At 48.2% G+C, this 26,558-nt stretch overlaps 2 protein-coding genes across 4 annotated transcripts in view; one reads left to right on the forward strand and one right to left on the reverse strand.

Moving 5' to 3' along the window:
• Nucleotides 1–26,558, forward strand: part of FANCM (FA complementation group M) — a 316,043-nt gene that overhangs the window by 279,751 nt on the left and 9,734 nt on the right. The window contains exon 24 of one of the 3 annotated variants that reach the window (XM_050335691.1): nucleotides 19,549–19,567. The exons of 1 other annotated variant lie outside the window; for it this stretch is intronic. The gene's annotated coding sequence lies outside the window, so the exon portion shown is untranslated. Of the gene's footprint in view, nucleotides 1–16,952; nucleotides 17,014–19,548; nucleotides 19,568–26,558 lie in introns of those variants that run through there. One more of the 3 variants, XM_050335686.1, reaches the window with a different exon arrangement.
• MDGA2 (MAM domain containing glycosylphosphatidylinositol anchor 2) overlaps nucleotides 1–26,558 on the reverse strand; it is a 256,870-nt gene that overhangs the window by 6,853 nt on the left and 223,459 nt on the right. The window contains 6 exon segments of the mRNA XM_050335716.1: nucleotides 761–866; nucleotides 6,452–6,582; nucleotides 12,353–12,511; nucleotides 14,086–14,241; nucleotides 19,873–19,893; nucleotides 25,258–25,435. Of these exon segments, the coding sequence (XP_050191673.1) occupies nucleotides 761–866; nucleotides 6,452–6,582; nucleotides 12,353–12,511; nucleotides 14,086–14,241; nucleotides 19,873–19,893; nucleotides 25,258–25,435 (751 nt within the window).

Consider the following 26,558-nt stretch of genomic DNA (forward strand, 5'->3'; position numbering starts at 1 on the left):
GGGATGAAAATCCACCTGCGCAGTTCCAGTCTGTGCAACGCACACATGGGGGTGGAGGGATGAAAGAAGGTCCACAGGGAATCACAACAGGGATTTTCATCATTTTTATATTCTTTGGGCCCATAAAACAACGTTTTTAATGTTGCTTTATGTGTCTGACTATCTCAAAAGCTGTGGCTGCACAGTCACCTACTGCTCTCTCTGCCCAACACCCTTTCACTGGCATCTCCACTCAGCCAGCATTTTTCCTTCTGAAAAAAGTATTTCCAAGGAAAACATTCCAATTTAAGCCTCTCCAAGCAAACCAGATATTGTTCTCCTGGAAAAAACTGTGGCTGCCCAGCCCAACCCACCGTGGAGAGTCACCCACTGCTCTCCCTGCCCACCACCCACCAGCCTTTCACTGGCATCTCTGCTCAACCACTACCTGAACTAAGTCATTTCCAAGGAAAACACTACAATTTAAGCCTTTCCAACCAAAGCAGATGTTGTTCTCCTGGAAAAAAATTGTGGCTGCCCAGCCCAGCCCAACGTGGAGTCACCCACTGCTCTCTCTGCCCACCATCCACCAGCCTTCCACAGGCCCCTCTGCTCAACCACTACCTGAACTAAGCCACTGCCAAGGAAAACATTCCAATTAAAGCCTGTCCAACCAAACCAGATATTGTTCTCCTGGAAAAGACTCCACTTTGGAAGTAGTCTCAGATAAACAGGCAGCAGGAGGACCTTGCTGCCCCTCCCCTGGAGCAGAACCACTTACTGTTGGCCGGCTGGTCTGATTTCATGCACTCTCCTTCCACAATGGACACGTCATCAATAGCAATGTCCCCTTCGATGCCAGGGCCACGGATCCCCTCAAAGATGAGCTGCAGAGCAAGGAAGAAGAAGAAGGAGAAGATCAGAGGGTGATGAGTGGGAAACCTTCAGGTGTGTTTGCCACAGCACTGAAGCACCTGGAGGGGCTTGGAATGATTTCCAACCACTTTCTGTGGTGCAAAAAAACCACTTCTACCAACCAGAACAAAAAGCACTTTCCTTTGAGTGAAGGCTCCTGTAAGTAACCTCCTTTCATGACAGGGAAGTAAATTCCATGCTGGGATGTACTTTGGCCAGCATGTGATCTTTCAGTGGCTCATCCTCATGTCTGGAAGCTTTGACCCCTTCCAGGAATGCTTTTGTCAGAGGATGTTGTGGTGAATTTTATCAGAGAGAGGGGCAGGGTAGAGATTTTATTCCTCTTTAAGGCTTTAACCCATGCTGAACTGGAATTTTAAGGTCCTATGAACCATTTGCTGTCAAACATCCCTTGCCTGAAACTCAACTGCTATAGCTGGGAAGGGAAATGGAGCCTGTCTGGAGAGGGCTGGCTTGTTGCAAGGTCAAAAATATTATTTATTGTAATGTTCATTATCTGGGGATTATTATTGTACTAAAGAAACAAAGTTCTCTGCTCTCCTCCCATAACCCTGATGTGCTGCTCTCCTGCCACTCTGCTGCTTGAATTATTCTGCAGAAAACTGGACTCATTCTGCCTCTGCTCTCGGCAGCTTCCAACCTGTGTTTGTCCATTAATGCAGTTCCACCAGAGCTGCTGGTTTGAAATGAATCCTTTTCATTGCAAATGCTGAGTCCACACTCAGGGCAGTGGTAGATGGATGCACAGAACTCATGGATGGTGCATGATGTCACCAGACATCACATCCCACATGTGTTTCTCTGCTCTGCCTTTGCCCAGAGGAAAAGGTCCCTCAGCCTTGGCCACGGACACACAGAATCCTGTGGGATCATTCATCCTGTGGGATCATTCAGGTTGGCAAAGAACTCTGATGTGATTGAGTCCAACCATCTCCCAGCACTGCCCAGGCCACCACTGCCCCATGTCCCCAAATGACACATCCAGAGGGCTTTGAAATCCCCCCAGGGCTGGGGACTCACCCCTGCCCTGGGGCAGCCTGTGAAGGGCTGGAGAACCCTTTCCAGGAAGGAATTTCTCCTGATATCCAATTATCTCCTTGTTTTGCCAAGCTGAGCAGCCCCAGAGGTCCCTGACCCTGCAGGTGTGATAAAAGGGGTGCCTTTGCAGCCTCCCTGGGGTGTCCTGAGCCAGGTGACAGAGCTGTGCTGGGAGCACCAAACAACCATAAGGATCCTGCACTGGGAGCAGGACACTCCAGCAGTGTTTTATCACTGTGAGATGCTGCAGGTTAATTACTAAAACAAGGTGGATATCAATGCAACAGGGAATCATGGGGAAAACAGCAAGTTTTTCCATAATTTACCCTGTTGTCTGAAAACACTGTCTCAATTAATTATCCCTCTGACAATTTTTCGACTCTGCCACTGATGATAGGAATTTTCCAGCTCAAGAAGAAGCTCTCTTTCCCCCCCCACCAAAGTACATCTCCTTTTCCTGCTCCTGAGCAGCAGGGACAGCCCCAGTCAACGGGGTTAAAAGTCAAATTTTCCCTGACAATGGAAACCATTGTTTCCAGACAAAAGGACTCTCTACAAAGACAACAGGCAGCATTTAATTAAACTCTGCATTTGGCAGCGTGGTTTGTGGCCCTCAGAGATGGGCTGCCATCAGCCAGCCTGGCCACACACTCAGAACAAACCAGGCAGAGGAGTGTTGGCACAGCACGCAGCAGGAGCTGCCAGATGATCAGAATCCTGTATCAATATCCCCAAAAAACCCCATCATCTGCATGTCTGTGGCTTTACAAAGCTGGCAAAAATACTGCATTTAGCTGGAGAATAGAGGGGCTCAGGGGCACACCAAAGACTTAAGAGGGGGATGGAAATACGACCCTACAAGGCCTGTCCTGAGTGTCCCTGTGGGATTCAGCTCGTGCTTCTTCCCTGGGAGTGTCCAAGGCCAGGCTGGACAGGGCTTGGAGCAACCTGGGCTGGTGGAAGGTGTCCCTGCCCATGGCAGGGGGTGGAACAAGGTGGTTTTTAAGGTCCCTTCCAACCCAAACCATTCCATGATTCTTCCACAGGGCTTCAGACAGATCTTGACCTTCCAGGCCAGGCTCCAAACACGAAGCAGAGGAGCTCCTGTGATGACACAAAAGGTAGCTGGGTCTTGCCTGCTGTGCTCCCCTCCCCCAGCCCTTCTCCCTTTCCCTGCTGGTTCCTGTGGGTTGTCCCACCAGGTGGGTGTTGCAGGAGGAGCTGTCTGGGCTCTCTCATCAGCAGTGAATCCAGAGATGGGGAGCTGAGAGCTTTTGACTGATTTTGAGGCACAGGGACCTGCAGAAGGGGTTGAAACGCTGCTGGACACTGGGATAACTGGGAAAACTGGTCTGCCAGAGGTTCCAGGCAGCTTCTGGGTGGATTCCCCCTGTCAGGGACATCCAGCCCATGGAATACCCTGAGTGGGAATGGATCCACAAAAGGATCATCGAGTTCAACTCCTGTCTCTGCCCAGGACACCCCAGCACTCCCACCCTGTGCCTGAGGCTTTGGTGCTCTGGGACTGGGAATCCTGCAAGGCCCAGCCCTGGAAAGGGGGATGTTCCCAGCCCAGCCTGCTGGGATGATGAACCCTGGGACACAGCCTGGGAATGAACCTGGGACTGAGGGAGCTGAGCCCCACCTGGGCTGCTCTGAGATGGTCAGGGGGTGTCCCTGACCCACCAGGAGGGACCCTGACCTGATGACACCATAATACTGTGTAATTATATATATATATAAAGGAATAAAATTATTATCCAATCATATATAAAATTATATTCTATGTAACTCACATAATATGAGTTATTATTGGCAATATTTAGAGACTGTATCAGCAATAAATCCAATCACAATCATCCACATAATCCCCATATCCTACTGCTCAGCTCTGAACCAAAACTGACCCCTTCCTCTGCTCTCCATATTTTTGGTGCTCATTCCTTAAAAACACTCAAAAAGGGAACATCTGAGACAGATTTATGCAGTCATTTTGGGATTCAAAGCACTGCAGTCCTCCCAGTTCCTCATGACAGAAGCTTTGTTCTTCATCACAGGGACTGAGAAGGTATAAAATCTTTTACCCCTATAAATTAACCTATAAAAAGTTTTAATTTCCATGTCAGTTCACTGTTTTACTGCAAGGATTCACTTCAATTCCCTCTCCTTAAATTTAACTGGGAGGTTTATATTCTTTCCTACTTAGACTCCTAAATGGAAAATAAAGTTTGCTCGATGCAAGAGCTGCTCACAAACGTAATTTAAGGTTCCAAGCACTCTGACATTTATTTGTTATATTTGGGCAGAGCTTCATGGTTTTCCATTCATTTTATGCTGAAGCCTTTAAACACAACAAGGTAAAAGATGAAAAACAGCCAAGGAGAGGAGCTCCACTTGGAGATCCAGGGAGTGACAACGTGGGTTCAAAGCATGCCAGGGAGGTGAACCAGTTGCAGAAGTGACCCCTGGGGTCTCCAGAAGCTCTCTCAGATCCCTCAAATCACTTTGGTTTCAGCTTCCCCAGTCATTTATGGAATCACAGAACCATTAATGGAATCATGGGATGTCCTGAGGTGGAAAGAACCCCCAAGGATCATCCAGTCCAACTCCTAGCCCTGCCCAGGACATCCCAAAAACCCTCCTTCAACATCATCTCCATCAGCCCCCACAGTCAGGGGTCATTAATTAAGTGCTGATCATTAATTGGGGCTGCAGCACAATGAGAGTCTCAGGCTGGGACAGCCCCTGGGCTGGCTCTGAGCTCACACAGAGACTCACAGGGAGCACCAACAGCCCTGCTCAGCTCCAGCACAGCATTCCAAAAGCCACCTCTTCCCTCCCATTTATTATGTTCAGGTAGGAAATCAATTCTCTCTCCTTCACTGTTCAGATTTCCTGGATTTATCCCGACTTCACCAGTGCCAAACTCAACAACTCTGAGCAGCTCCTTGGACTTCACCCCATTTGTGCTTTAATACTCAGATCCCTCCTCTCTGTCCCAATTCTGCCTCTTTCTTCCCCTCAAACGTCACAGAATCCTGGAATGGTTTGGGTTGGAAGGACCTGAAAGCCCATCCAGTGCCACCCCTGCCATGGGCAGGGACACCTTCCACCAGCCCAGGCTGCTCCAACCTGGCCTTGGACACTTCCAGGGATCCAGGGGCAGCCACAGCTTCTCTGGGCAACCTGTGCCAGGGCCTGCCCACCCTCCCAGCCAGCAATTCCTTCCCAATATCCCATCTCTCCCTGCCCTCTGGCAGTGGGAAGCCATTCCCTGTGTGCTGTCCCTCCATCCCTTGTCCCCAGTCCCTCTCCAGCTCTCCTGGAGCCCCTTTATGCCCTGCAAGGGGCTCTCAGGTCTCCCTGGAGCCTTCTCTTCTCCAGGTGAACCCCCCAGCTCTCTATCATGTGTCACTACACTTCACAATTCCCTCCCCTTCAGTTTTCCTCTGACTCCCCTCCATCCAATGCTTTGCAATCCCATGGGCCAAACCACTTCTCTCCTGTCAATGCCTCTCATGCATAAATAAATGTACATTTATTTATAGCTTTTATTTATAAATAATTACACATTTATTTATAAATAAAAACACAGGGTCAGAACCAGGAACTGTCCAGAAGGTGAATCCCAAAGTTCATGTTTATATGGGAGTTTTGACTTGCACTGGGGGACTTTTCCAAGGCCAGGCTGGATGGGGCTTGGAGCACCCTGGGCTGGTGGAAGGTGTCCCTGCCCATGGCAAGGGGTGGCACTGGATGGGCTTTGAGGTCCCTTCCAACCCAAACCAGTCTGGGATTCTGTGGCTGTTTTCCCCAAAACCCTGGAGGTGACAGGGAGGGGACAGAGGACCCATCCCATCACAGGGCTGGTGGCTCCGGCGTTCCACGACCACGCTCCCACCTCTCACACGCAAAGGTTGCTCCCAGCAGCTGCTTTTTTTGGGTCTGCTCCAGTTGCAGACAGCTCTGAGGGTGGATGAGAACTGCCTGTAACAGACTATCAGCATCTCGCTGTCAAACCAAACATGACACGTGTGAGAAGCTGTCAGACAGCTCGCCCGTGCCTCCTTCACGGGGGGCTCTGGGTGGGCAGCACAGAAGCTTTGCTGCCTCCCAGCAAAGGCTCTCAAATCACCCCTCTTTCTGCACAAAACACACTCATTTCCACAGACCTTTAACACAGGCGCTCTGCACGGGCCCTAAATAATTTCTCACAGCGAGCAGTTGAATCTTCTGAAATGAAACCATGTTTTCCACCACCACCAGCCTCTCCTGGAAGCTGAGGGATATTTTGCCTGCAAGCAAAGAGCTGCTGTGCTCTTCGTGGCACTGCTGAGCTCCTGGTGCTCACAGAGCAATTATCTGGACACAAAGCAGCTTTCAGAGGTGAGGAGAAGCTGCGAGAAGCTGGGTCAGAAGGGAAGGGCCAGAGGGCACATTCCCCTCCTCCCAAACCTCCAAAATCGGCTGCTCCCGTTCCCAGAGCTGGAGGTGTTACCTGGAATGAGGTGGGGGGGTTGATGTTCACACGGGCTTGGTTCCAGTGCTGGCCTTTATTCCCACTCGAGGACCACAGGGGGTTCTCTATTGCAGTCTGACCTTTCAGCCTCAGGTAAACGTTCAGGCTTCCTGGAAAACAGGAGATGTGCAGTTGGTCAGGCTGCCCCACGGAAGGTGGGCACAGCAGGGTCCCCTCCTCTCCCCCATTCCCAGTTTTTTCTGGGTCTGAGCAGCTGGGGAGGGTTTCTTGTCATATTTTCAAAACCTTTTCAACTTCCGTTTTTACCTCTCAGTCCTCTCATCTTCATAAGTCCTGGAATGTGTGTCCCATTTAAAGGGGCTGGAAGGGCAGTTGAGATCATAATAATGATTTCTTTATTAGAAGTGGGGTGTTTCTTTGGAAATGAGGCACCAGAAAAGGACATTATTTCTTGAGCTTGGGGGAAATTCAGTGGCCACCAAAAACTCCAGCCAGGAAAAACGCTTGGAGAGGAAGTTGGGCTCATGGTTCAGGTTTTGCCCCATCCCTGGAAGTGTCCAAGGCCAGGCTGGACAGGGCTTGGAACAACCTGGCATAGTGGAAGGTCTCCCTGCCCATATCTAGATGATCTTTAAGGTCCCTTCCAACCCAAACCTTCTAGGATTTTGTGATTCTATGATAAAAACTGTTCAGCTTCCTGTTTCTTCAGCACATCTTTAGGCCCCTGGAGTGCCCCAGAGCCTGGCAGATCTGCCTCAGACATCGATGTGAAGCCCTTACCGCTGCCAAGGAGTATTTCTGAAGGACAACAACGCCCTCTGAGTTAAAATACACTCAGAAAAGTCCTTCACTGTGCAGTAAAACCCCCCAGAGCTGTGTCTTGCCCCACTGCTGACCATGACATTACTGACATTATTTGTTCCTTACAACAGGTAGGAGATTTCATTTATTCATATAGATTTTTCCTTTATCAGGGGTCAATAATTCCCAGAGTTTGGAGATTTTGGTCCTATTTGCCCACTGTTGTTGTTTTCAGATGTGTGGGGCAGCAGTGCCTCTTTGTTCTCTGTAAATCCTGATGTCACACCCAAAATCACTGGTTTGTGGACAGACTTCATCCTCAGGGCCTGTTTTTCTTACACTTTATCCCAACCATTTACTTTACAACCCAAATACTTTATCAGGTGTTCTAGAAACACTCTTGGCCCTTTCGCATTCTGAATTTGCTCTTCATGGTCATCTACCAGAAACGGGCTGGTAGGACCAGAGGGACAGAAAACACCTTGATTTCCTTTGTCAGGGGCCAGCAATTCCCATAATTCTGAGGGTTTGGTCCTATTTGCCCCCTGTTGTTGTTGTTTCCAGACATGTGAGGGTCAGTGGTGCCTCTGTTTGCTCTGTAAATCCTCACACCTCCCTCGATCTGAGAAGGTTCAGGCAGTCCAGCTCACACAAGAGCAGGGTTTTGTTTAGGGGGCTTGGCCTGGCAGCTGGGAAGCTCACACAAATATATTTGCAAGGCAAGCCCTCAGCTCAGAGGCAGCTGCACGAGTGACTCAGCTCCTGCTCAGGAGAACTGCTTATTTCCAGCAGGAGCCTTGAAAAACATCAAAAACCCCATGTCATGGAGCAGCAGATATTCACCTCACAGCTCCTTCACCAGGGAGCCTGGAATGAGGCCTCACATCTTCCCTGGGGGAGCTCCCACTGTGGAATTCCAGCTTGGGAATGCAGGGGAGGGGCAGAGGAAAGGAAGAGACCTAAACCAGAAAAGGGTTTGCCAAGGGAACGCTCGGGAGGGTTCCCTGCAGCTCAGGCTGGGGGATGACACAGGGCTGGGCTGGGCTGGAGAGGCTGCTGGGCATCATCCCTCTCCCAAACATTTACATTTATATTTATATTTATATTTATATCTCTATATATTATACTAACTATATTATATTATAATCACAGGATGGTTTGGGTTGGAAGGGACCTTTAAAGATCATCAGTTTGCAATCCCCTGCCATGGGCAGGGACACCTTCCACCAGCCCAGGCTGCTCCAGCCTGGCCTTGGACACTTCCAGGGATACAGGGGCAGCCACAGCTTCTCTGCCCAACCTGTGCCAGGGCCTGCCCACCCTCCCAGCCAGCAATTCCTTCCCAATATCCCATCTAACTCTGCCCTCTGGCAGTGGGAAGCCACTCCCTGTGTCCTGTGACTCCAGGCCCCTGTAAAGATTCTCTCTCCACATTTCCTGTTGGCTTCCTGAGGTCCTGGAGGGTCCCAATTAGGTCTCCCTGGAGCCATCTCTTTTCCAGGTGGACCCCCCTCCAGCTCTCCCAGCCTGAGACACAGGAATAATAACCCTAAAGCTGCTTGGAAACCTTATTGATCCTACAGCAGAGAGATCATCTATTAGATCAGAAATTAGATATTAGGAAGGAATTGCTGGCTGGGAGGGTGGGCAGGCCCTGGCCCAGGTTGCCCAGAGAAGCTGTGGCTGCCCCTGGATCCCTGGAAGTGTCCAAGGCCAGGCTGGAGCAGCCTGGGCTGATGGAAGGTGTCCCTGCCCACGGAACAAGATGAGCTTTAAGATCCTTTCCATACCCAAACCACTCCGTGCTTCTATGACATACAAAGCCTCATTTAGCAGCTCCCACCCTGCTCCTGTGGATAGATCCATGAGCTGGGAATGCCACCAGCTGCCCTGACTGGCACTAAGGAGGACCTTCTACACGCTGGCTGCAAATTTCAGAGCCCAGTGAAGGGTCCAGGCTTCTAAGAGCTCATGATAAAACAGTCAGTCTGTTCCAGCAGTGAGATTTAGAATTATTCACACCGGGGATTAATCCTTAATAAAATCTAACTCTGAAAAAATCTGTTGCAAATTAACTATTTCTCCCAGGCTCACTGAGGCTGGAGGCACCTCTGGAGATCATCCCCTTCAACCCCCTGCTGCAGGCATGGCAGATTAAAGCAGGTTTGCAGGGCCAGGCATAACTGGATTTTGGAAAAAGTGGTTTCTAAGACCACAAACCTTTAAAACCTCACTCCAGCTGTTGCCTCATTGCTACAACTCTTCACAACCCTGTGCTTAAAGCACTGAAATCTTAAGATTGCATCCCTCATTAGGTTTTCCTTTTCATGATCCTCATGGGAACAACATCAGGGACAGATTCCACCTCTGGCCAACCAAAATGGTTTCTGTGTTTGCTGACTTCATCATTTATTTCACGTGTTTCACTTGGTTTTGTCATTCTGAGGGATTCAAATTTCGAATTAAGCAATCAAACACATGGTTGAGGGTGTTAATTCACTATTTTTCTGTCAGTTTGCTCCTTGAAGACAGAATAATGTGTAATTTTATACAAAGGCTGGATGGGGCTCTGAGGAAGCAGTTCTAGTGGAAGCTGTCCCTGCCCATGGCAGGAGGTGGAACAAGATGGGCTTTAAGGTTCCTTTCAAGGGGACCCTTCCTTTTCAACAGGAAAAAGGTGATCTCAGCAAAGAAAGCTAAAGATAGATATTACTGAAAAGGTAATGCAGGAAAAGTACCCCAAATCACACCCAAAATCACTGGTTTGTGGACAGACTTCGTCCTCAGTGCCTGTTTTGCTTATACTTTGTCCCAACCCTTTACTTTAAAACTCAAATACTTTATCAGGTGTTCCAGGAACTCTCTTGGCCCCTTTATGTTCTGAATTTGCTCTTTGTGGTCATATACCAGAAAGAGGCTGGTAGGACCAGAATTTACCAGAATTTGATCAGGAGACGACCAGAATTCGACCCGAATATGACCAGAATGTGACCAGAATTTAACCAAAATGTGACAGGAATTTAAGCAGAATATGACCAGAATTCAACAAGAATCTAACCAAAATACGACCAGAATGCAACCAGAATGTACCCAGAGTACAACAAAAATATGACCAGAATTCAGCCAGAATCTGACCAGAATTTAACAGAATCTGACCAGAATATGACTAAAATTTAACCAGAACTCCACCTGTATATGCCCATATGAAGCAGTTTACATATTTTCCCTAAGCATGTCAGGCTCAATCACTCCCTTCCAATAAAACCTCAGCTCCTGCTGCAACCCAGAGCCAGGAGAATTCCAACCTGGGACCGCATCCACCTTCTCACAGCGCAGGAGAACAGAACAAACCCACAAGTGAACTTGTCTGCTCCGTTTAAAATCCGAGCTCAGCCTGGGGGCAGGAGGAGCTCTGACAGAGCCACCACCAGACTGCTCTGGGAGGATGGGTTTGCCCTTGACATTTATATAAAAATCCACCCAGTCAGGTCAGTTTGACTCTGGAAAGGCTCTTGACACCCCGAGCACCCCACGGTGATTTTGAGGACTCGGAAAAATTGGTTGTCTCCACTTTAGACTTTTATATTTTCCCCCAGGTTTTTTTATTTTTGCTTTCAGACCACGGGAAGAAATGAAAGCTGTGAGTGTTGAAAGAGCTGGGACTAAAAATAGACGTAGAGATACCCCTTGAAAAAAACCAGGGATTTCTACGGCTCGTGAGCAAATCGTTCCTGACTCGGACAGGGGAAAATGAGCTGCTGCAGCACACGGGGAGCCAGCCCGGGAGGAACGTGCTGCTGCCTCCCTGCTCCTCAGTTCAGTCAGGAATGACTCAAAACACTCCTGCACAGCAAGAAAAGCCCTTGCTAACGCCACATTCTGTCTTTCCAGGCTCTGAAATTCCCTGCTCAAAACCTCGCTCCTGCAGGAAATTTCCCAGATATAAGAGGGGCTCCTGTGTGTTCGTGATTAATGGAAATTGGGATTTTGCAGTAATTTGGAAAATTCCCTGCTCATAACCTCTTTCATGTGGGAAGCTCTCCCCAGCTGTCAGAGGGGCTCCTGTGAGTTCCTGATCAGAGGAAATTGGAATTTTGCTACAATTTGGAAAACTCCCTGCTCAAAACCTCACTCAGGTAGGAAACTCTTAACAGATATAAGAGGGGCTCCTGTGTGTTCGTGATTAATGGAAATCGGAATTTTGCAATAATTTGGAAAGTTTCCTACTCAAAACCTCATTCAGGAAACACTTCCCAGCTGTAAAAGGGGCTCCTGTGAGTTCCTGATCAGTGGAAATTGGGATTTTGCAACAATATGGAAAATTCCCTGTTTAATACCTCATTCATGCAGGAAACACTTCCCAGATATAAGAGGGACTCCCGTATGTTCATGATTAATGGAAATTGGAATTTTTCAATAATTCAGAAATTGGAATTTTGCAATAATTTGGAAAATTTCCTACTCGAAACCTGACTCATGCAGGAAACACTTCCCAGCTGCCAGAGGGGCTCCTGTGAGTTCCTGATCAGTGGAAATTGGGATTTTGCAACAATATGGAAAATTCCTTCCTCAAAACCTCATTCATGCAGGAAAAGCTGTAAAAGGAGCTCCTATGAGCTCCTGAATGGTGGAAATTGGGATTTTGCAACAACATGGAAAATTCCCCGTTTAAAACCTCATTCATGTAGGAAACTCTTCCCAGCTCTAAGAGGGGCTTCTGTGAGCTCCTGATCAGTGGAAACTAGAGTTTTGCAATAGTTTGGAAAATCCCCTGTTTAATACCTCATTCACGCAGGAAATGCTTCCCAGATATAAGAGGGCTCCTGTAATGTTCATAATTAATGGAAATTGGAATTTTGCAATAATGTGGAAAACTTCCTACTCGAAACCTGACTCATGCAGCAAACCCTTCCCAGCTGCCAGAGGTGCTCCTGTGAGTTCCTGACCAGTGGAAAGTGGAATTTTGCTACAATTTGGACGCTCTCAGGCCCCTCTTTTAAGTTGCCAGCAGCCCCGGAGGGTGTCGGGACTCCTCCCACGCTTTCCCTTCCCCCAAGAGGCCCCTTTGCCGGTGTTTTCCCGCAGGTCTGTCCCCACAGGTCCCTGGCTTTCTCTCACCTATGTGCTGTCCATACATGTGATAGTAGAAGCTGAAGCAATAGGCCGTGCTGGTGGCTCCGTAGGGGTTTTTGGGAGCGACGCTGAAGACGGGACTGACGAGCCTGGCCTTCTCCCCCTCCAGCCTGGGCCGGGACGTCTCGATGTACATGTAGAAACCTGGGGGGAAAATCCACATGGGAAGCGTTAGGTTGGGATCTCCCACGCCCTCCCAGTGCAGCTCACGGTGGGATTTGATTAATTAACCCAGCAGCTTCGTTAACTTTTCCCACCCATCTGCCACCGCGTGGCTTCTGGGCCGTGTTCCTGCAGGTTTCCTTGCATTCAGCTCGTGTGTTTCCTGCAGCTGATTCAAAATCGCGTTTTCCGTGGAAGCTGAAATCCAAACCGGCAGGTCAGTCCTGGAAAACAACTCCAAACCCATGTAATGTGCTAATGAAAAAGATCTTTATGAGGGGTGTTCAGCCTGCAGTGCCGAGGTGGCAATTTGTCCCTGTGAACAGTGAGTGGGGGTGACTTGTAAAATAAAGGGAAAATATCCCGATGGAAACCTTTCAAGGAATATTTTCCACTGGCCCTGTCAATCGCAACGAAGAAAATATTCATTTATTGTGTTCCTGGACCGTGCAAACCACAGAGGTTCTATTTATTTAACCCACCCGAGTGAATGTGATGCAGGAAGGGTTTTGTTTCCTGTTTGGTTGTGCAAACAGGGGCATAAAATAACCTGAGTTACTGCAGTGTTTGAAAAATTCGGCACAAAGTGCCTGACTTTTCAATGTAAACACAGAGTGCAGTGGAAATCCACGTTAACAGGGGCGAGCAGATGGAAAACTGCACATCTTAACAACACCCAAAGCAAAAATGGGGTGAAAAATCACCTGGTTGTGACAGGCTGAGAGAGTCCAAGTTAGGATTTAAATGACATAGAGCAGAGGAACATTTGCAGATGAGCCAGGAGATCTCCCCAGCAGGCTATAATGTGAAAGGATTCACTTGGAAAATGGCACAACAGAAACAAGGCAAGGTGGTTAATGGCACCATTCCGGGGTGTGCTTTGGGACCTGGCACACACCTCAGCACTGGGAATTTCTTCTGGGAGCCCTTGAAGGATGATTATTCTTGGTGTGACCTCAGAGCACCTTCCAGTACCTGAAAGGGGCTCCAGGAAATCTGGAGAAGGCCATGGGACAAGGCCTGGAGGGACAGGACGAGGGCAGTGGCTGTAAATTGAAGGAGGGCAGGGCTAGATGGGATATTGGGAAGGAGTTCTTGGCTGTGAAGGTGGTGAGGGCCCGGGATGGAATTCCCAGAGAAGCTGTGGCTGCCCCTGGATCCCTGGAAGTGTCCAAGGCCAGGTTGGATGGGGCTTGGAGCAACCTGGGCTGGTGGAAGGTGTCTGGGGTTTGGAAAAGATTGGCCTTAAGGTCCCTTCCAAGCCAGACCATCCTTGGATTCTATAATAAAATACTTTTAAATCCAGGTAAACTTACCACCAACTTTGAGCCTGACCCAGAATAATCCATAAAATACCCCAGCCCAAGGATGCTGAGGCAGCTCTGACTGAAGGTGGGAGCAGAGGGGAGGAACTGGATGGGCTTTGAGGTCCCTTCCAACCCAAACCATCCCACCATTCCACAATCAGCAAAGGGCTGACCTGGCCATCCTGGAGCCCCCCAGGAGCAGCCCTGCTCCCACTGTCAGCCCGGCAGGAGCAGCAGGATCTCACCCACCTTCCTTGGAGCCCGTCCTGTCGGCGTTGGGCCCCGTGTTGGGGGTGTACTTGGTGTCCCTCGTGGCAGTGCTTTGCTTCGTCCAGTCAAAGTTGTCTGTGTCATCTTGAGTGAAGAGGCAAATGTTGCCATCCTCGAAGCCACAGTGGAACTCTCCTGCCAACACAGCAAAGAGCAGGAATTCAGTGGCCAAAGCTGTTCCTCCAGCCCTCGTTAGTTATAATGAACATGTCGGGATGATGCTCAGTAACAGCAAAAAGGAGCATTTGTGAATACAAATACATGTATTTTGATTTTCGATCAGTTTCCAGTGTTTAATGTCATTTTCTTTCGCAGAAACCTCAACAAAACAGAAATCAAACAAAATATCATCCATCTGTGCTGGTGCTACTTGAAATTATATTTAAATCTTATTGCACAGCTCGTCCTCTCGTAGTCAGGTTTATACATGCAGGGTAAACATTTAGACATTTATGTATTTATACAATTTCAGATGCAAAGTTATATATTTATTCAGTTTTAAACACAAATTTTATACACAAATGTACATGTTTATACATTTTAGAGGTGCTGTTTCTTCTTACCCAGCTGCATTTCTAAAAAGCTGGGAAGAACAGGGACCACGTCCATAAAACATGAACCATGGGGGGAAAGTGGGAAATTGATTATTTTTGTTTAGGGATTCAAAGATAAAAATCTAAATATTATCTCCAAGTGGCATTTCCTAAACTATCCTTGATTTCAGTAGGGGTGGGAAAGGAAGTTGGGGCTAAAAGGAGAGCAAAGGAGCTTTAGGATTGACGTGAAGAACAGCCCTAAAAATCAGGACAGTGCAGCACATGGATGCACTGCTCTGGAAAAACATTGGGTTCCCATCACTGGAATACTTTAATCAAACAGAGAAATACCTGGAAAAAAGGTTTAGGTCTATCTGCACCTGTGTGGGCAGGACAGGTGACTGTATCCCATCCTGAGGACACCTCCTGTGCTTCCATCAGCAATTCTGTGCTGGTGGTAAAAGTGCAGGTCTGAAGAATTAAAAGTCACCAAGAAGCCCAGGAAGGATCACTGGGATCCTCTCCTGCATGGAAGAGAGGATCCAGGGAAGTGCTCTGACCTGCTGGGTCACCAGGGGATGAGAAATTCCTCCTGACAGGCATTTAGGAATCAAAATAAATCAAAACTTGGAGGTTCAAGCTCTCCTTTCAGAGCAAAATAAGGGCCCCACGTAGCAAAACCTGCAAAAGCCTAATTTCGTGTGCATGAACAATTCCTGCTGAGTTTGCTCTTCCAGCAAAGCCAATTGATTTATCTGGGAAAAGAAGGAAATCTCCCTTCTCCTGGGAGAAGCAGCTGCCTGCACACAGTGCCAGCCCTGGCCTGTCTGAGAGGGGGGCAATTTATATTCATTGTTCTGAGCAACTCAAACACCCAGCACTGGGGGATTATTTATCTCTGTTACACTGAGAAGGTGGATAAATGTTTGCAGGTTTGGGGGTTTGGGGAACTATAAATCCAAACTATAAATCCACTTAAGCCACTGCAGCTTCCCTGGTAATCAGTGAGGACAGAGGGACCTGGGGCTTAGCTTGGGCTCGTACTGCTAAGCCAGAACCTTGGGCTGAGGCTTAGTTACACTCAGGTGATGGTGCAGGCTTGAAAGTGGGCTGGAAAAAATCCATTCCAAACCACAAAGTGCTTGAGGAATGATTTCCAAGTCTTATTCTGCTGCTGCCTGTCCAAAGAAAGCCAATGGGATCCTGAGGGGCTTTAGGAAGAGGGTTGCCAACAGGTCAGGGAGGGGATCCAGCCCCTCTGCTCAGCCCTGGGAGGCACATCTGGAGTGCTGGGTCCAGCTCTGGGCTCCTCTGGACAAGGAAAACTCGGAGCTCCTGGTGGATGATTCTCCTATGGAGATGATGAAGGAACTGGAGCATCCCTGAGGGAGCTGGGGCTGTTCAGGCTCCAGAGGGGACACCCAGAGGGCACCTCCCCAAGGGCTGGCAGGGCCTGCAGGGAGGGGGCAGAGGATGGCCCAGGCTCTGCTCGGGGGGGCCCAGCAATGGCACAAGAGCCACGGGCAGGAACTGATGCCCAGCAAGTTCCACCTGCACAGGAGGAAGAACTTCTTGGCTGGGCAGGGACCCAGCCCTGAGCAGATTGGCCAGACAGGGGGGAGTCTCCTCCCTGGGGATATTCCAGAGCCCTCTGGACACAATCCATGTGCTCTGGGATGGCCCTGCTGGAGCAGGGAGGTGGCACCAGGTGGGACACTGTGGGCCCTTCCAGCCTGACCCATCCTGGGATCCTGCACCTCTCCAGAACAGTCAGTGTAAAACACAACCCCATAAAACCAAGTTCTCACACAAAGGCAGATCCCAGAAATTCCCTTGGTCATCAGCACCTCAAGGAGATTGATTTGATTTCTCAGTAAATCCTTCATCATTTTTAGATCCTCCAGGAGAATTCCTTTCCTAAAGCACAGTTCCTTACCTGGCAGGGAGGGCTGAGAGCTGGGATTTGGTTATCGCTGGTTGTGTGACAACTACATGATGGGCAGCCAGTATTAGGACCTTGGTTTGGGTCTGGAAACAGGGAATGCTGAATCCTGAATTTTAAGGATTTAAAGGATTTAAATGAAATTTAAAAGTTTTGAGGATTTAAATGATTTCAGGACAAAGGGGCAATGTAAAAAAAATCACTCAGTGGAGGAGCCCCACCAAGAGCGTTGCTGAGGGGAAAGAGCAGCACTGGAGGGCATGGAGTGACAGGACAAGGGAGAAGGGCTTTAAAATGAAGGAGGATAGAGTTAGATGGGATATTGGGAAGGAATTTCTCGCTGAGAGGGTGGTGAGACCCTGGCACAGGTTGCCCAGAGAAGCTGTGGCTGCCCCTGGATCCCTGGAAGTGTCCAAGGCCAGGTTGGAGCACCCTGGGCTGGTGGGAGGTGTCCCTGCCCATAGCAGGGGTGGCACTGGGTGGGCTTTGAGGTCCCACCAATCCAAAGCATCCTGTGATGATTTTATTCTATGATTACATCCCAAATCCCTCCAGAGAGAAGCACGTGAGTAGATGCAGAGCAACATCTCCACCTGTATCCCAGCTCCAGGAAGGGAATGCCAAGACCCTGCCAAAGCTCTTGGAAGACTCCAGGACTCGGGGGAAGCTCCGAACAAGGTGCCAGCTGGGGCCTCTCATCCCCAGGAACACTTTTTACACAACTGGAGTTCCTAAATTCTCTTGGTTTACACTTATTTTGTGCATTTGCTTCCCCCTCCACTCACACAACCCCTTCCTACAGCAGGAAGTTGCTGTTTCTACACAGTGGGATGAAATGAAAAGGCCAGACAGTAAGTGCAGGAGAAAATCCTGACTCCCAGCTCCAGTCCTGCAGCAAAGGGGATCAACACAAAGGATTTTCAGCCATTCAGCAGCTTCTCCACTGCCCCTCCAGCACCTTAAAAGCCTTGGTGTGTCATACCGTGCCCTCAGAGTTTCACTAAGAAATTCCACATCAGCAGAACAAAAGATTTTTTTTTTGTTCAGGTTAAAGAAAAAAAAAATATTCAGGCCAGATGGGGGAAAAAAAAAAAAAGGAGTCAAAGTTTGCCATTTATTTAACAGGCAAACACTGGTTTCATGTGGAATACACTGGGAAAGGTTAGTGCTGAATGTTCTTGGCACTAAACACTCCTTAAAACATGACAGGAGAATAAAAATGGGGAAGAGCTCCTCAGGTTTAACTCAACACTTTTCTTAAGCAAGAAACAGCAGCATTGAAACAGAGTTGGATGGTGTTGATCTGCTCAATTAGCGGGCAGGGGGAAGAACCACCCCTTCCCAAGCACCCAGGGGTGCTCCAGCCACGGCACTAATGATGGTGCTAATTAACATTAATGACAATGGTCAACTTCTGTCAAAGCACGTGGCAGCTCTGGGAGTGGATTCAGGTTATTAATAATTTCACTGCCAAGTAGGGCAAAATCTGACCCTGCTCTCAAGGTGAAACCCTCATTGCACTACGAATTTTTGGCATCTGTTCCATAAAACTCAAGCTGGGTTTGACTCTCCAGCATCAAATCCCTTCCATAATTCACGTGGGACATCCAATTGTACGAGGTTTGAACCCATGTGCAGCCCAAGATTTCCTTCCTGGCAAAGGATTTCACTCAAAAAAAAAAAAAAAATCTTTGGGGACAACAAGCAGAGCCAAATTTTGCCCTGTGTTTGGTCAGCTGGAAGGAGCAACCCCGGGTACCCCGTGCTCTGGGTGCACAAACCTTCCCAGCACTCCCTTGAAATCACACAGTCCCGATTTCCAGGGCCAGTCAGATGCCACCCACATTCCACCACGAGCCCACAGGAGCTCCAGAGACATCCTAAAAATTAGTTTGAGATCTTAAAAATCACAGGGCAGCGTGAAGCACTCGGGACTGCAACTCATTTCTTCTTAACATCACAGAGGAGATATCTAATATGTTAATCAGCAAGAGCCTCATCCACTGCTCCTTGAAGTCCATGGGAGTGGTTCCTCCAGCTCCTGGGAGCTTTGAACTAAGCCCTGATTGATTATTAACGTGCTGGACAAGATCTTCTGCAAATAGGTTTAAAATTTACAGAAGAGCTTAGCTGTGGAGTCTGAGATGGAGACAAAGGCTCACACAGCCCAGTCCTGGTCTGATTGTGCTTCCCTACAGGAATAACGGGAGACTGAACCCCACTTCCTAAGTAGGAATATTTTTGGAGTATTAAAATAAAAACTTTAATAGTAAATTATTAATAAATAAATAAACAAAATTTTGGCATATTTTGGCTTATTAAAATGAAGACTCTTGGCAGAATACGCTGTGACAGCAAAACATGAATTCGCTGTGGTGTAGAAGAAAATCATGAAGTAGACAAATGAGGACTGGCAGGAATGGGGTGGTTTTACTGGGATGTCCTAAAGCTCCAGCCCAGTGTCCTGCCTGGGCCATTGGTGGGGATTTGGTGCCCAGGGAAAAGTGGAGGAACAAAGTGTGAGAGGAGCCATTTCCACGCTGTGACATCCCCGTGCCCGAGCACCAGCACATCACTGCAGACAGAGTTTGAGTTCCCAGTCCTGCCTGAGATGTTTCCTGAGAGTTTGGGGAGCCCCAAGTTCCACTCTTGGTCTCCACATCTGACTGTGCAGTGAGGTCCCAGGCTCCTCTGTGCTCTGTGTGAAACAACACCCTTCTTTTTGTCTCAGAGCTGCAGATGAGCACTGACCGCCCCTGAAGGCACGAGAGCAACTCAAGAACCACAAGAGGAGGCTCAGGGTGACCTGAGAGCCCCTTCCAGGGCCTGAAGGGGCTCCAGGAAAGCTGGAGAGGGATTTGGGATAAGGAAAGAGGGACAGAACCTTGAGCTGAAAAGGGGTAGATTTAGATCAGATATTGGGCAGGAATTGCTGGCTGGGAGGGTGGGCAGGCCCTGGCACAGGTTGGGCAGAGAAGCTGTGGCTGCCCCTGAATCCCTGGAAGTGTCCAAGGCCAGGTTGGAGCACCCTGGGCTAGGGGAAGGTGTCCCTGCCCATGGCAGGGTGGTTTAGTTGCTCTCACAGAACTTCCCTTCCTTTATCCCCCTGATGGGAGCAGAGGAATGACAAATGACACCCTCAGCTGCCAGCCCAGCTCTGCCACAGCACTAAAGCAGTTCCTGCCATCCACGGGATGCAACTGAGAGGGAAATACTTATAATTTACTTTTTAAATGCAAGGACAGCTCTTCACACACGTGAAAGATAAAAGGATAAAGAAATACTCACGTAGATGAGGATTCACCGGAGCTGCAAAACAAAGCAAAAATAAAATGAGCAGAAAGAAAAAAATCTGATTCCTCAAAACACAGATTATCCTAAATTTCCTGTTGTTCCCTTCCCCATAGCAGGGGTGGAATGAGATGGGCTTTAAGGTCCCACCCAACTCAAGCCCTTCCTGGGTTCTGTGATAAAGGGATGAGCAGAAACAAGTGAGGTGTTCAGCTGCTCTGCTTGGTAACCACTGGAAACTGGTTTATTGTGGTAATTACAACCAGCAGCTGGGTTAATCAAGATCAAAATCCACACCCCTGAGCACCTGGCTGGCACAGGAAAAGCAACATTATCTGCAAATATCGGTGCTTCACATGGACAAGACTTATTTCCTCCCATTACAGCAATTATTCTCCCTTACTTTTGATAATGCTGGATCAGACTGGAAATGAGTGTCAGTGCAAACTTATAAATATTATCATTTAGGCACTGTTTGGTACCAGTTTCTTTTTCTGGGGCTAGAAACAGGATGATGATGATGATAATAATAACAACAGCAGTCAATAATAACCACAAATATATACTTTTCTTTCATCCAGAATCTGGGCTGTGACTAAAACTCATATGAAAACAAGCGAGCTGGACCACAAAGCAACTGCTCACCATCATCTGTGGATAGAAATCATCATCATCATCATCATCATCATCATCATCATCATCATCATCAGTGTGACAGGGACAGCACCCAGGGAAGGGCTGGAGCTGTGCCAGGGCAGGCTCAGGTTGGATCTCAGGACAAGGCTCTTCCCCCAGGGGGTGGTTGGCACTGAACAGGCTCCCCAGGGCAGTGGGCACAGCCCCAAGGCTGCCAGAGCTCCAGGAGGGTTGGGATGATCCTCTGGGGCACAGGGGGGATTGTTGGGGTGTCCTGGGCAGGGCCAGGGGTTGGACTGGGTGATCCCTGTAGGTCCCTTCCCACTCAGGATATTCCATGATTCCATGATCTACCAGCTGCTGTTGCAAGAGGCCAACTCTCCATCCCATCAGAGTATGAACATCACCATCACTGACATTTTTTTAACATTTAAAATAAACTATTATTAACATAAGGGAGTTAACACAACCTCTTCAATCACTGGTGAGCTTTAAAAATATTTAAGTGCACATCAAAAAAAAATCAGCTTTAGTGTTTCCACCTCACACACTGAAGTTTTAATGAGGCTTTACAGGCAGATCACATCAAACAGCTGACACGGATTGACATAAAGTGACGGAGATGACGTTGAAACTGCTACTCCAGGATGTACCTGCTGTTACTCTGAGCCATCTCTGCTTTGAATTACCCTCCAAAACGCTGATTAGAGCTCCTCCAGCTGCCCTGCTTGTGTTTCCTTGACAGACTGTGCTCACAGCACAGTAACACATGGAGCTCCCGAAGAATTTGCCAAGTGATGTTTGGCTGGGATTATCAGTGTCACTCCCACTGTGAGAATTGCTCTTTTCTCCCGTCCTTCCATGTGCAGAGCAGAGAATAATTCATGGTTGGCTCGGGATTTGCCTGGGAAATCCCTGTGCCACGGGTGGAGTTTTTGATTCACGGCACTGGAAGCTGCAGAGGTTTTATTTTGTATTTACAGCTCCTGCTTGGGATGGCAGGAGATGCACCAAAAACTAATTACTGAGGTTTCCCTGCTTTAATAGTCTCCCTGTTTGGGGAATTCAGGTGGGCAAAGCATCGGGAGCTGTTATTTCTCTGTGTTATTTTTATACATCAGCAACTTCCGTGGTCATTTCCAAATTTTCAAGGCAATTTCACATCCGAAGCTGTGTGACCCCATAAACCTGAGCTCACAGGTAGGATTCATGTGGCTTTACTTAAGTGGTCTACAGGCTAAGACACCTCATCTTAAAGTGTAACTGGAGCAGTTTTAAAGCCACTGGAGGGATATGGGCACGTCCAGAGGGTGGAAAAAACCTGGAGAAGCCTTTTCCTTTTGAATAAGCAACAAACACAATGAACGCTCCAGAAATGTCCTGTTGATCCTTCCACACTTCATAATGGCCCTACAGAAATCACTTCTGTGTGGCACCGACTCCAGTTCATCCTCCTTAAGCTGTCAGAGTAAAACCTGGGCAGTGCACGGTCCATTTATCCTCAATTTGCTCAGAAATCAGGCTTGGCTGGGAAAGTGAATGCATTTCTTCAATGCAAAAGCCACATTTGTAGCCTCTCTCATCACACAGTGTCTGATCTGCTTTCCCCACAGGCTGCATTTCCTCAAGATGGGGTGAAATCCTATTAGGCTGCCGAGAGTTCCAAGAAAAACGAGGCAAAAAAAGATGTTTGCGGTGGGAATCCTCAAAAAATACCAATCCACCAGGGCATTTCAAACCTGATAAATGAACCTTCTCACCCCGAGGGTGATGGAGCAACAAAAAGGCTGCACAGAGAGGCTGGGAAGTCTCCAAGGCCAGGTTGGGTGGAGCTTGGAACGACCTGGTCCAGTGGAAGGTGGGCAGAGATTTGGAAGAAGATGGTCATTAAAACCCTTTAACCCAATCCATTATGGATTCCAGGATTCTGTGACAATTCCCTGGGTCCTGGCTCTCCAAAAAGAGAATTCCTGAAGGGGTGGGGCGAGGAAGGAGGAGTGGCACTGCTGGAGGCCAGTCCTGCAGTGCTGCTCCAAACTGAACACGCAGGGACACACTCGCCCCAAATCCCACTGAACACAGGAAAATTCAAATGCTGCCCTCCTGGCCTGAGGTCTCACAACTTAAAAAAAGTGGATAATGGGAGAAAAATGTAAAAAAAAAGCTCTTAATTCTTTTCAGGAACATTCTCCTGCTGCCTTTTGTTGCCTGGACAGGATGACTCCTCACACTGCTGTGGGTCAGGTGCTGTGCATCCCCCCAGCCCACTGACTGCTTCTCTAAGATTCCAGCTTTTCAGCTGATAACCACTGGATTTGCCCTATGATAAGGTGTGTGAGATCATTATTTTCCAGCTGGAGCCATAGCACCCATAACCCAGCCTGGGAACACTTTGCTGGCACCACTCAGGGAGGGAAAAATGGGGATTTTAAGCACACAAAGCTTCAGTGGCTCTGGGATCCCTCCTCAAAGGGAAGTCACCGTGGGTTTCACTCTTTGGGGAGCATCTGGCTCAGGATTTGTGAAGCTGGGAATTTGTCAGCACCAAAAGCAGCCTCTTCACCCCTCCTGGGTGTCTGGGTTTGGTGTTGGCACCTCCTCAGCACAGGGTGCTGTTCACATCTGCACCGGGGGCAGGGAGCAGCAGAGACATTTGCAGGAGACAAAACACGCCTTTTATGCTGCATGGGAATGTTCTTCCTGCCAGGCAGGGGCTGGAAACGGGAATCACAGCGTGTTGCAGTGAAACCTCCAGCTCAGACCTCAATCGACCTCCGGAGAGCTGCCCAAATACTGACACCACCAGGAAGGAGCTGCAGGGACTGAGGCACCAAAAGGGCAGGTTTTCCCTCCTTATGGGAGCACTGGTCAGGGCATAAGGCATGGGGGGAATTTTGGGGTCCATGGGAGAGGGCAGTGGCTGCTTGTGAGGGCACAATCACCCCCATCACAGCCAGCAGGGAGAATTCAGGTTTGCTGCAGAGAAACCCCAAATATCTGGGTGAAGCTCCTGTTCCCAACTTTTGGGAAGGCTCTGAGTCTTTCCCTTGTGTGTGTGCAAAGGGACCAGACTCCCACCAGTGTCAGGAGACAGGGACTGATTAGTGCAGAGGGGTCCAACAAGGAGCCAAAGTCCCACAGGCACCGCAGCAGAGCCTCCATCTTCTCCTCATTTTTGTGTCCATAGATTTAAAACCAAGTCATCCTTGTTTCTCCTGTTTATTCCCATCCCTGGAAGTTTCCAAGACCAGGTTGGACAGGGCTTGGAGCACCCTGGGCTAGTGGAAGGTGTCCCTGCCCACGGCAGAGGATGGAATGGGATGAGCCTTGAGTCCCTTCCAGCCCAAACCATTCCATGAGTTTGTTATTCCAAGTCCTTTCTTTAGCTGAGGTTTTGCCCTCGGGAGCTCTGGGAAATGTGGACTTTGCAAGCACTTTCCTGTGGCAGGTGGAACCTGAGAATCCCCCATTTCCATCAGCAGCAGATGTGGCACTCAGTGAAATGGGCCCCTCCATCCTTTACAATCGGTATTTGAGAGGCCTTCATGTGATTTTTTTTTTCCCCTTGACATTAAAACAGTGATAAAAATAACTGATGGTGAGATGGAGGAGGGCTGAGCTCATCACTGATCACGAAGAGTTGCAATGGGATGCACCAGACATTCCATTTTTTTTTAGCTTTGTTCACTCTTTTGTCCAGTAGTGATTTTGGAAAGCAAGTCTTGATGTGTAGGTTGGTTTTGGGTCTTCTGCTGAGTGGGATGTCCTGCTTTGGGCTCTCTGGGAGCACTAATCAGTGCTGGATCCAGCTCCTGGAGCTACACTTGGCCTGTGCCCACAGGGCTTTTTCCCTGTGGAACTGGCAGCATTCCTCATGAAAGAATCATGGAATGGTTTGGGTTGGAAGGGACCTTAAATCCCATCCAGTTCCACACCCTGAGAAATCTCCTCTCCAAGGTACCTCCTGCCCTTCATTGCACTTTTTACAGCAGGAAAACAAACAAACAAAAGAGTCAGTTATTCATTAAATAAATACCCTGAGAAAGGTACTTTGAGGGGCTTAACAGAGAAATTCATTCCTGGGAATACTGGGAGACTGCATGGAAGGATGTCCAGAAACTCTCTTTTTCTTGTCAGATTCAAGTGGACAAACCTTTGGGATTTGTAACCTTTCAGAGGAAAATGAGTAAATGCCCTTTGTGTTAGATATCATATAAATTTATACATTACAGAAACTTGCATGGGACTAGAAACAGTCAGCTTTTTAAAAGAACACAATTCACAGTAAAATAATTCACAGTAAAATAATTCACAGTAAAATAAAACCTTCTTCCTAGTGCTCGTTCTGAGGGGAAAAAAAAGGCATTTTGATATCACAACACTGTTTTGACAACTACAGACTGTTTGTTTTGTGGATTTTTCTTCAAAATGCATCATCCTTCAAAGAGTTCCAAGTAAGAACCAACTCGAAACGAGCTATTAGAAATCAACACTAATTTACTCTATTTTTCCCTTTATTTCACAAAAAAATTGGCTATGATTTTGCATTTTGTCTGTTCAAATGTTTTCTGGCTGTTTGTTTTTTGTTGTTATGAACCTTCCCAGTGGTGAAGGCTTTAATTTCTACCCAGTTCTACCCCGCCCCTCCTTCCTGGATGATGGTTGATGGATTATTTCGGGATTGGGAACGTTCAGCCCCAACAAAACACCACCAAAACGCTCCCCTTGCACGCCCAAAGTTCTTACCACTGTATTTGATGACCCGAATCGTGGAGTCCCCCTCCCCAAATCTGGTGATGGGTGTCAGTCTGACCTCGTAGGCCTCTGGCTTGATGAGCTCGGTGAGGTTGTAGGTGATCAGCTCTCCCTTCTGGATGTTCCCGTTGACGGAGATCTCCTGCTCCCACCAGCGCTGCTGGCCAGCCTGGAACCAGAGGGACAATTCCAGGGTCACAGGATTTTGGGACAGGTTCTCTCCTCACCTTAGGAACGAGTGGGAACACACACACAGACCTTCAAAGCACCCAGAAGGATTCCAGACACATCAAGACCAAGAACCTCCTCTAAATAACCCACCAGGGCATTTCCAGAGTGAACAGATGACACCAACAACTGGGAATCCATTTTATCCTCCTGTCCTCTCCCCACAGAGGCCCTGCCCCAAGCCTGGCACAGCCCACTGGCACTGGGATGTGCTTTGGAGCAAGAAAAAGGCAGAGCTAACCCAACCCAGGAGGATTTTGGACACTCACCACACAGGGACAGCAAGGGATCATCACCTGGTTTGTGATGGCAACCTAAACACTCCAGAACAAGCTGGGGTATTTTTAAATCCTCACTAAATCCTCGATTTCTTCAAAAATCTCCCCCTTAAGTTTAAAACCCGCTAGTAAAAAATGTTAAATAGCCTTTTTATTTCCTCCCAAAATTGCTGCTCGTTCCAGGGCATCCCATCAGCTTCCCAAGGGTGAATGTTCTCACTCCCAAATGTTTTTCCTTCCAACCTGAGCAGGTAAATGGACTCCCAGGACTTGGATCCCTATTCCCTCCATGATTTTAACACAACATTGGCCAACTGCAAAGGAAAACATGTTTTGTGGGCTGGGAAAGCCCCGATTTCATGGATGGGGAGGTGCCTCCTCATGAGAGCCAACGAGTTTTTGAAGGTAATCAGAGATACAGTTTGATTTCCGACCACTTCTGTTGATGAGTGAGGAAGAAATAAGTCATTAATAACCTTAATGCATAATTACCACCAGTCCCACAGGTGGATGGGTTTCACAGGACAACCAAAGTCAATGCAAAAAAAAAAAGTAAAAAGCAAAGTCAAAAATTGCAATCCACAGATTTTTTGGGGCTAATTCCATGAGCTCCCCATATATTCATGGACAATTATTCCTTAAATTTTGTGATGTTTTATGTTTTTTTTTCTGGTTTCCATGGCAAAAACCCCAGGAATTAGAACAGAACTGGTGGGAAAAGGAAAAAAAAAAAGGTGTTGCTTCCCATGGAGAAATCCCAATATCCAGGAGTGGCTTAGGCTGAAA

Source organism: Myiozetetes cayanensis, unplaced genomic scaffold (assembly GCF_022539395.1).
Source record: "Myiozetetes cayanensis isolate MyiCay16 unplaced genomic scaffold, myiCay2020 scf6-25, whole genome shotgun sequence".
NCBI lineage: Eukaryota > Metazoa > Chordata > Aves > Passeriformes > Tyrannidae > Myiozetetes > Myiozetetes cayanensis.